The sequence below is a fragment of the Anolis sagrei genome, chromosome 5, assembly GCF_037176765.1.
Source record: "Anolis sagrei isolate rAnoSag1 chromosome 5, rAnoSag1.mat, whole genome shotgun sequence".
Lineage (NCBI taxonomy): Eukaryota > Metazoa > Chordata > Lepidosauria > Squamata > Dactyloidae > Anolis > Anolis sagrei.
The window spans coordinates 119,483,275-119,494,150 of NC_090025.1; the positions used below are offsets into that span (position 1 = coordinate 119,483,275).

The 10,876-nt window shown below is 39.8% G+C and overlaps 1 protein-coding gene across 3 annotated transcripts in view; it reads left to right on the plus strand.

The window, feature by feature from the left end:
* The window catches only part of GRAMD4 (GRAM domain containing 4), a 98,242-nt gene extending 89,460 nt beyond the window's left edge, over positions 1-8,782 (plus strand). For all 3 annotated transcript variants that reach the window (XM_060777814.2, XM_060777815.2, XM_060777816.2), the window contains 5 exons: positions 642-789; positions 1,161-1,254; positions 5,601-5,685; positions 7,213-7,281; positions 8,582-8,782. In XM_060777814.2, the coding sequence (XP_060633797.1) occupies positions 642-789; positions 1,161-1,254; positions 5,601-5,685; positions 7,213-7,281; positions 8,582-8,683 (498 nt within the window). In that variant the 3' untranslated portion in view covers positions 8,684-8,782. The remainder of the gene's footprint in view (positions 1-641; positions 790-1,160; positions 1,255-5,600; positions 5,686-7,212; positions 7,282-8,581) is intronic.
* The last annotated feature ends 2,094 nt before the right edge of the window (positions 8,783-10,876 follow it).

The window sequence follows — 10,876 nt, forward strand, 5'->3', positions numbered from 1 at the left end:
CGGCTGGAGTTGCACTGAAAAAATGTCCCTGTTCTGACTTACATACACATTCAACTTAAGAACAAACCTACAACTTAAGAACAAACCTATCTTGTTTATAACTTGGTTACTGCCTCTACTGTGATTTCACTCTTAACTGCATGGCAACATCCTACAAAATCCTGCAATTCGCAGTTTTGGGAAAGGAATTTAGAATTCACAGCCACAGATATCCAGTGTCCTCTGACGTAGTAGCCTCAGAATTCCACAGGATGCAGCCACGGCATTAAAGTAGAATAATCTCATTATAATTGTTTAGTGACACAGAGCCATATGACTATGGAGTTGAGATTTTTATCTCTAGCTCTCTGGTAGATGACCATTCTAACATGCAATTCACTAGCCTGCAGTAAGAACCAATAGAGTTCTTTGTGTGTTTGTTGGCTCTAATTTTAGCTAATATTGTTACTAATTACAGCAATACACAACATAGAGTGGTGAAGCCTGCAGCTATCTTATGATTTAACTTTCTAGCAGTAAACACCCATTTTGAAGAGTTTAGGCAGTATGTTTGTCCAGTGGAGGCATAATATTGTTACATTTTGTGCAACGCATGCATTTAATTGTGTAGTAATAGTAATTCAAACTTTATTTCCCTACAGCTTCAAACAGCAGCTTCACGAAGTTGTGTAGGCTCAAGTGCCCCAGCAGGAATCAGCAGAGAGGAAGAGACTAGTCGTTTTCATACAACTAAGCGAGGCAACTTCCATGAAGTATTTAATCTGTCAGAAAATGAGCGTCCTTTGGCAGGTATTGATCTGAATGCAAAAGGTGGCAGTGCCTTAAATGCAAGCATGTTTTAAAAGAATTGTGCAAAGAGCAGCAGTATTTAGAACTGAACTGCAGTGTAATGTTATCTGCTGCTGGGCTCTATGGACAGGAGGTCAAATTAATCTTTTATCTGATATCCATAAGATTCTCTGAGTGAACCTGATGCCCATAGCCTGGTTTGCCTTTGTGGCAGCATGAATTTGAGAGGGGAGGAAAGGCGCATAATCCTGTGAGAGAAGTAACTTAACCCAAGGCTTGAAACAAATACTTCAGTGTTTAGAAAAGCTTTGTCGGCACTTCTGAGTTTTTGGGACTGTGTGAAATATAATGTGATTGTGCTATTTTGACAGTGTGTGAAAATGGCTGGCGTTGCTGCTTGATCAACAGAGACCGGAAGATGCCCACAGACTACATCCGAAATGGTGTGCTTTATGTTACAGAAAAGTAAGTTTTCATCAAATTTCCAGCAGAATCTTAAGAAACCAAGGGGATTGGTGGTGACTTTGGAACAAGTATATTATTTTTTTGTAAATTGTAGCGAAGTAGCGAAATTACGCTAAACCAAATGCCAGGTGATGTCTCATTTTCCCACGATCCTGGTTATCAAGGCATAAAGCTTAAACAAATTAACGGCTAGCTAGAATCAAGAGTTCATTCACAAAAGCTCAACTATCAAGTCCTTTTAAAGTTTTGCTGGAAAGCAGAAATACAAACCTCAAACAGAGTGGAATAAACTAAAGCCAAAGTTAAATCCTGGATTTATGCATAAGTATTGTTGTGGTAAGTTTATTTGTGTCTGGGTTTTTTTTTTTTTTGGTAAAAGTTTTAATTAGAAATATCAAAAGGGGGGGGGGGGATCAAATGCCAAGAATATTTTCAACAAACGGGAGTTAGAGTCCAAAAGGCAAATGTTGAGGGTTTGTATTAGAGTTAGAGTTCAGCCTGAATCACTGTTAACTAAAAGATTTGTAGTTTTCGGAGAGCAATTTTAATGTGATTTTCAAAAACAGAAAGGTGAAGAGAGAGATGAAAAGACCAGTGAAATGAATTCAGAGAGAGAATGTGTTTGAAAAGAGTTAAGGCCACAAAATACCTGAAGCAGGGAGATCTGTGACGTCTTTTTCTCTCCCTGGCAGAAGAAGCCTCCTTCATTTTTAATTGGAAAGTTCCCACCTCCTCCAGAGAGGGTCCATAGAACTCGCTTTCCCACTGGCACTATCATAGGATGGCCATTGAAAGTTCTTCTCGGAGCATGATGGGAGTTGAAATTTCTCTTTGTGTGTGTCTCTTAGCCAATAAAAAAGCCTGGTGGTGTCCATGCTCTGATTGGCTGAGAATGGACACAACCAGAGATTACAATTCTCAGAACCCTCTCTCGCAGTTTGTCTTATTTTTTAAAAAAGTTGTGTTTAAACTTAAAATAATTATAAAAAATCAGTACATTGGTGAATTGTTTACAACTGCATACCTGGCAGGCCGGCAGTTGTAAATGGAGTATACAACTGGGGTAGGTTTCATGCAGATAGACCTTAAAATGGCTGAGGATTGAGCCTTTAAAATTTCCCATTGTAGCCAATGGGCCGAATCTCTCCTAAATGAAACAGAAAACATCCTCTCCTTTGGGTAACTTTCTGGTAAGCAAAATCAGGGATCAGATGGAAACAGACCGGAAAACGGTATGACTTTTGGTCCGAATGCACATGAGTAATTGGGGTTCCAAGCTCAAATGACAGGTTTTCTTGCAGACAAAGTCAAGGTCACAGTCAGAAGGTCAAAGGCCGAAGATTCTTACCACAAACCAGAATCAGAAACCATAAATTCTACACCAAGAAGTCAGTCCATAAGTCAAAGCCAAGGATTCAGGATTACAGAAACTGAGGTCAGTCACAAAGTCAAATACTAGGAGCCCTTCGAGACAAAGCAAAGGGCAGCAGAGCCACAGTCTAGAACAAGGATACAATGGAGCCAAGATGAGAGTCTACAAGTCAGAAAAGGCAGGAAGCCTTGAAATCAAACAGACGATCAGCAGAACCAGGATGTGGAGTCAGAATACAACCGTTGTCTGCTACCAAGAGCCATTCTTCCCCAAGCACTGTTATCATAAGGTGTCAGCTGCTGCTTATCTCAGCAACCCTTCACAGCCTGATGCTTTCCTTGAGGAGGACGTCAGATCAACCCCTTCTAACCTTGCTCCAAATACTGGAGAGTGTCAGCTTCTGCTGAAGGCTTTCCTTCACAGTAGCTGAACCAGGCCAGACAAGCTGCTGATCCTTCAACAGTAGCTGAGTCAGACCAGACAGACTGCAGACTGAAGAGAACCATTTCCTATAAGCCAGTGTAAAAATACATTTATATATATTTTGAAAGGATCCTTTGCAGAAAAAAACTGCATACATCTAGATAACTGCAAATGAGTTTGGAAAAGATTTTCTCATGAGATCATCAGATACATTGACCTTTTTGTTGAAAGAGGGCCAATTCACAATTAACATGTGGCAAAGGCCTCATGAAATAGCAACCACGTAAAATGTAACATGAATTGGACTTAATGGGCTTATCCGTGGATCAAATGATGATCTCTCTAGTGTAAACAAGTTAGAGTTTGATACAGAAAGAAGGAATCGTGTCTGGATTTCTGCAGTTTTGTCATGATGAGCAATGCTTCAGAACTCAGAGCTGGTGAAACTCTTTGAATCACTAACATAAGCTGTTTGGAGCATCTTTCTGTATGTACAGATTAGAGTACTTAAATTTAGTACTTTTACAGGGGGTGTTTTATACTTACAGGTCAAAATATTTGTATAATGCTGAACAGAAAGAGATCCTGTAAACATTTTAGTATGATAATGTGGTTTCAGAAAACTTGAAAAGGTCCCCAAAATATAATCCTCTCTTAAGCCTTTACAACCCAGATACTTTCAACATGAGGAATAGGTAGTTCTCAGATTTTTCTCTTAGCAACAATAACATCTTTATATAACTAGCAGGCATGTAGCCGGGGGGGGGGGGGGGGAGAGCGCTCAGGGGGCTTCAGCCCCCCCCCCCCCCCAAAATTCTCATGGTGGTTCGCGAAAAGGCCTTACTGGTGCATTACTTAAACTGTTATGTTTATTCATATCATGATCTGATCACCATACTCAATATATCCCATATGCATGGGGGTATTGGGGTAATGATACAAAAGGTTTGCTAGGGTAGACCCTCTTTCACTCAGACTCAGCCCCCCAAAACTCAGCCCCCCCCCCCCCCGAATCCCCCCTGAAAAAAATTCACCCCCCCCCCCCCTTGAAATGAAATCCTGGCTACGGGCCTGATAACTAGGCCAGTTTTATACTGAATTGAATATCCAGCCTCTGTATAATATGAAGCACAGCAGAGGCAGATCTTCAGGTAGCATTTTCATACAGCTGCTAATGCTGTTTTTAGCTGGGCCCATAAGGCAGCCTATAATTAATATTCTCTGCAACTCTCTCTCTCTCTCTCTGAAAATACTGGAGGGACTCAGGGCAGCTCACAACATGAATAAATACAGTAAAATACATGAAATACATGAAATAAAATAAACAAATAACAGCACAGTACATCAATATAAAAAACAAACAAGATATGCCAAAACACAGTAAACAAATTGGACAATAAAATCATAAAACATTAATTAAAACCATCATCTCTTTGCAGGAAAAAAAAAAACCAAAAAGAGATTATTCTTTGTCAAATTTTCTCCCAGCTTTGTTTTTTATATATGTATTCCACCAAAAAAATGACAGAATTGCATGTCTGAGTGCTTCTATAGCATTTTTTAAATTCTTAAAATATCCTTAAAAGCTTGCAAAGACATCCTGGTGATATTTGACTCTTAGATTTTCCTCTTTTGTGTTCTGAACGGAGGAAAGCATTGGGTTAAACCAGCGGTTCCCAACCTATGGTCCACAAGAACTAAAATATGGTCTGCGGCCTCACTTCTACTACACTGTTACAACAAGAGTGACTGTCTCATGAAACCCTCTTATATTGCAGAGGCTTACTAAATACGGTTTTCTGTGTGTGAGCAGATGGCGAATACTGGATGGCATATGTTCTGTATCAGAAACTAGAGCTGATGTGGTCTATACAATGCAATTTTCTGAATCAGCACCCCAAATAACTAAACCAAATCTAAAGTTGACAAAAAACTTTTTCATAGTCCTTTTGGTACTAATGTTGGAGAGTGATCCCTGGTCAAAGTTTTCCCTGGTCAAAAAAAGCTGGGAACCACTTGGGGTTAAGCCCTTGTGCTGGCAGGACTGCTGATGGAAAGGTTAGCGGTTTGAATCCAGGGAGTGGGGTGAGCTCTCTGTCAGCTCCAGCTTCCAATGCAAGGACATGAGAGAAACCTACCTCAGGATGGTAAGACATCCAGGCATCCCTTGGGCAATATCCTTGCAGACAGCCAATTCCCTCACACCAGAAATGATTTGCAGTTTATCAAGTCGCTCCTAATAACAAAAAAATGGAGAAAAAATGTACATGCGAAAGTATTTTTAAAAATGCCAAGCTGACCAATTTCTATCATGACTGCATGTGTATGCATGTATTTTTTTTTACATTGTAGGGGTATTTTGTAGAGCTTTGATGTTCAGTTCAGTGTAAAAAATGTAAAAGCTATGGTTTTTTTAAAAAAAAATCAAGAAGTTTAATATTGCTTACATTAGCATAGGTATTTTTGCTGCTGGAAATTAAAACATGAAGTTTAAAGGTATGATTTCAAATGATTTGTTTTATAAATAATTCTTTTTTCTTTTTCTTTTTAGCTACTTATGCTTTGAAAGTTCCAAATCTGGTTCATCAAAAAGAAATAAAGTTATAAAACTGGCAGATATAACAGATATTCAAAAGGTACGTTCATGGTATTAGTTCTTTTTTATCCTTTCATTTTTTTTAGGCTTGAAGAAAAAGATGAGGCATCAGCAATCTATCACTTTTGTGCAAGTCCCAGCATTCTTCACCACTTGAACCCCAAGTTTCCTAAACGTGCTCTAATATTTCATCATCATTTCATCATTATTAAAAATGGTGTTTTGTAATCTTAAATTTTCACTCGGACAGATGTGGCAAATGGTCCCATTGTGTACTGTTTTACTTAAAAGTGATCAAAATGTATTTTAATGTTCAGTTAAATGTTCCTAATTTTGGTCATGGGGAGTCTGTGTGCCAAGAATATGCGGATATTTTAAACTCTAAAGTAGAGGTCATTCTTTTAAAAATTAAATCACACCTATCCTGCTTTTCCAAAACCTGGAAGCTGTGTGTATATGCATACATGCATTTTATATGGTAGGCTTGTGCATGGATTCGTAGTGGCTGGTTTCCAGCTGTCATGTTTTTCTGTCCGTAACAGGACCACATGGCAGTCGATAACAGCTCCTCCTCCCCTATTTGGCATCATGAGGTGTGCAAAGAGGCTTCTGCATGTTGCTCACATGGCATTTCCCTGTGAGCCCTGCCTGTTGGGCCAGTCAGAATTGAAGAATGCCGTGACATGTCTTATGCAAGCTGTGTCTACTTCCTTAACCCCATTTCTAAAACCCAGGCTCCCTTGGAGGGAAAAAAGGAAAGGGTTCCAGGAAGGTTGCTTGCTTAACCTCATTGCTGAAACCTGGGCTCCCTTGAAGGAAAGAAATGAAAGGGTCCCAGGAACAGAAAAGGGAGCCTCGTAAGTTCCCCACTGCCACCAATGAGCCGGATCTAGCCATGTTTTTCAGGCGCAGACCAAAAAAGGCTATCTGACTACCCGCCCGTTTTCAGGATGCACACATGGATACAGGGGTCCACTGGAATCTGGCCAGCAGAAATGGATTGAGGTTTGGCTGAAATGCACAAGCCTATTACATAGATTTCATGAAGATTTTTGAGGAATCAAAATACTTTACTTTAAACAATCAGACAAACAAATCCCAGAAAAATAAAACCAGAGTCCACACCTCAAAAAAATATCTGCTATGTTGCCTCTCAGAAGTATTTTCCTGGTAGAGCCTTGCTGGTGACATCATTTCTACTGATCACGTGACTGGGCTCCTTGTTGTCACTTCATCAAAAGCAGCATCAGGAGCAAAGTTACTTTTGGCCAATGGTCCAATTACAGTGACCCCAATGCACTGTTGGCAAGGCCTGCACTCAAAAAGGGCTTCAGAGTGCTCCTGTGCTGTATCCAGGGGAGCTGCGGAGCACAATACTCCAGGTTATTTTTGGCTGATGTAAACGTAGCCTAGGTCATTCCCAAGCCTCATGCAACTTTCAGAGCTTCTAATAGCTACACCAATGGGATACTTTCTGTCCAGATTTCTGGACAGTTCAGATATATTTTTTTCCCAACCCGTCTAAGCTTTTGATAAATACTATCATTTATTTTGTATTTCTTTTTAGTACAAAGTACTGTCTGTTCTCCCAGGATCTGGGATGGGTATTGCAGTTTCCACACCATCTACACAAAAAGTAAGTACTCAAAGGAAAAAAATACTCATATTGGCAGCACTATCAGTTTACATGTGTTTGAAATATTAATGATACGATGGCCACATCCGTTTTTGGAGCACTTCCTTTAACTTGAGATAATAAAGATTGTATTACTGAGTTGCACAGCATATGTGCTATGATTAGTAACTCAAGGGAATATATCCATTGTTTTCTAAGGGGGGGGGGGGTATTTAATTTTGCTGATATGTATGTGACATTGGAACAATCAATAGCACTAAGTTTTTTTTTAATGCAATAATTCACACTGGTGCATTCGGTTGGTAATAATAGAAGTGACATGATGATTCATAGAAATTTGAAGGCATGTATTAAGAATGACTTAGAATGCAGCCCATTCCATTTAGATGTATGGGGAAAATGGTTAGCAGAGGCTTCTCTGTCAGCCATCTTGAGAGACCAGTTCTTTTGAGTGCTCTCTCTTCTACATTGCTTCAGACATTTTTGATTATTATAAAGATTGAGTATAGAATCATAGAGTTAGAAGAGACCTTGCTGGCCATCCAGTTCAACCCCATGCCAAGGGGCAGGAAAATTGCATTCAAAGCACTTTTGAGTAACTTTCAAAATTGGTGCTTAAGTTGGTTTCCTCTTCACTCCTGCACCTATTTTTCCTTTTGTGTTATGTCTTTTAGACTATAACCTGGACAGTCATTCCCTCCTCCAAGGGTTTTACCTTTACATGTTTCCTTTCTCTTTGCATCAAAGATACCAAAGTAATCTGTGGCAAAGGTGGCGCCACTGATTAGGATGCTAGAAGGGTTGGTCTTGCATGGAAACACAACATGGGGAATCAGGTTAGAATAGTGGGGAGCAGGGATGACATTTTAAGTAGTATCGGACCTTTCTTTGATGAGAATAGAATCTTGGGTTTAACCCATTGCGCCACCAGGGGCTCATATCAAAGTGCTACAAACCTATCAATGGCCCTAAGAGATTTAGCCTGTTTTAATTTTGGCCATTTACTACTGCAGGCCTGCTTTAAACAAATAGGCCACTTACACACTGAGGTGTTGTGTGGTTTCCGGGCTGTATAGTCTGATCCTCTGAAGATGCCAGCCGTAGATGCAGGCAAAATGTCAGGAGAAAATACTGCTAGAACTGGCTATACAGCCCAGAAACCACACAACATCCCAGTGATTCTGGCCATGAAAACCTTTGACAATACACTGAAACATAGTTTTGAATTTAGGATTGGGATGCAGTAGGGATCTTTATTTTTGTTGCTAACCATTCTGTTTTTGTCCTCTCCGCACTCCAGCCTTTAGTGTTTGGTGCCATGGTACACAGAGATGAAGCTTTTGAGACCATTTTCAATCAGTACATGAAGATAACCTCTGCAGCATCCACCAGTGAAAGCTAGTAGATCATCACTGCTGATTCTCCTGGGGAGACTCTTATTAAATTTGACTCACTTGGTAGTGAATAAAAGGAGGAACACCCTTCATCGATTCTGCAATAATTTTCTTTGTTGCATATGTCTTACGTTACATAAGTGTATTTTATATATGCCTTCCATTTTTGTTTTTAAAGCTTTTTGTAAAAAAAACAACAACAAAAAGAGAGAAAAAGACAGTGAAAGTGCTATCATCACTATTGGCCTTGCACATTAAGCACTTTTAATGTTTATTTACTGACATTAAAACGCTTAGGAACATACGTGGCGACGGCAGCTTGAGGATAGACCAAGGAAGGTATGTTGTCCTACCCTAAAATCCCAGGGTCTGGCAGTTCATTCTCTTCCTCTTCTGCTGTGGGTCTTATTGCACAGGTTCTGTTGATTTCAGTGGCATTTTTAAACTGACTTGGAAGTCTCTCATTTTATAGGGTTGCTATAAGTCGAAGTCGACTTGTCAGCAGTTGGCAACAACAAACTGGGCACAGGGTTGCAACCCTTCTTGGAGAAACATGTGAAGGACAACACACTTTGGTGACGTCTATTTTGTTAATTCATATCTAAATCATACTAACAGAAGGTATAAGTGCTATCTAGTTGTGATTCAAGCAAACCTTCTTATCAACTCCTTGAACTTTTCAGTGGCTATGTAAATGTGGAGGACAGTTGTGAGAAATCATTATTCCTCAGCCTGGTCCTTCATTTTCTACCTTCTTTGTGGACACCACCAATGAAGCCACTACTTTCAGTACAAACTACCTATATCTTAATGCTTTGTTTTGATCACTTCCAAGATACCGCAGTGGATTGCATTGGGTGTTACACTTCCAGGGAGATCATTTCCCCCCTTTAATATATTGGAAATGCTGTGGGTGGTGTTAGGTTGTATAAATATATATGATTCTATACTATGGGCCTGGAAAACCATGCCCCTCTTGATGTCGTGGTACTTGCATTCCTGTTAGCTCAAATGAGCCTGGCAGGTGGTGCATTATGATGGAGGAAGGTTAAAGGTATCTGAAGGGCCAAAGGCTTCCCGACCCTTGTGGTCACAGAGTATTAAACTCACACTGCCGTGTCCATGATTATTTCTCCTTTTGTATTTTTCTTAAAGTTCTTTTTGAACTTGCACAAAAATGCCAATTAATTTGTCATTGCTGGTCATTGTAGCTTCTTGTCTCTACTTCTTTCCTACTAGAACAGACTTTGAATGTGGAAGTCTTTCACCAAGAAAATGGACTCTCAAGGTCTTAAGATGCTAATCTTGCATTATGGACAAATGCATATAATGTATTGCTGAGGGACTTTAAAAATGACCACAGGAGTGACTGGGCTGGCCCTAGGAGCAAATAGAGTAAGGTAGCTTGTTTCGGCAGAAAGTAGTAAAAGGTGGGAAGAAGCCGTGAATTGTTAGGGTCAGGGCTGTATGTGGATCCCTCAGCCTGCCCAGGACTCCTTAAAGTAGTCTGCTTCTCTTAGTAGAAGTAGTCAGTATTCAAGGAAGATTCAAGTTCTAGTCTGGTCAAGCCCTTGTACATGGAATGAGATAATGGTACAATCCTTTATTCAGGCAAGAAAACCTATTAGGTTTTCCCCAAAGTTGACAAGTATTGAGCAGAGAAGTAACATGGGATCTCTTCTGCATTTGGTATTTTCTCTCTCCATCAGCTCCTTCTCCAAGCATGTGTTTATTGTTAAGGGTTCAAATGTGCCCCTACAGATAGTGGGACAAAATGTTATCTATCATTCTTTTTCCCACCTCAATTGCTTCATCCCAAAACCGTGGTATCATTCGCTTTAAAATTGTCTCTAAGACCTCTCTTAACATGGATTTGCATATGACCCAAAGCTAACCATTAGGGCAATTGTCACAATAATCTGGGCTTCTGTCAGTTTTGGTCTGTGTTGGGACAAAAAAACCCCTCCCTACTTTCCTTACAGAGGCTATGTCTTGGAAATAACCCCAAATAAATTTGTGGGAGGATTGATCTTGGAAGGATTTTGCAAACAGGTTTCCATGAACAACGAACATTGAAAAGTGTTGCTCACTTGGAATTAATTTTTGAGCCGAAATTGGAATCTGAAAGGCTTGCCACAAATTTCTTACAGTAAAACAGAAATTTCCTTGTATCAATGTATCAGAAACAATTGGCTATTGAT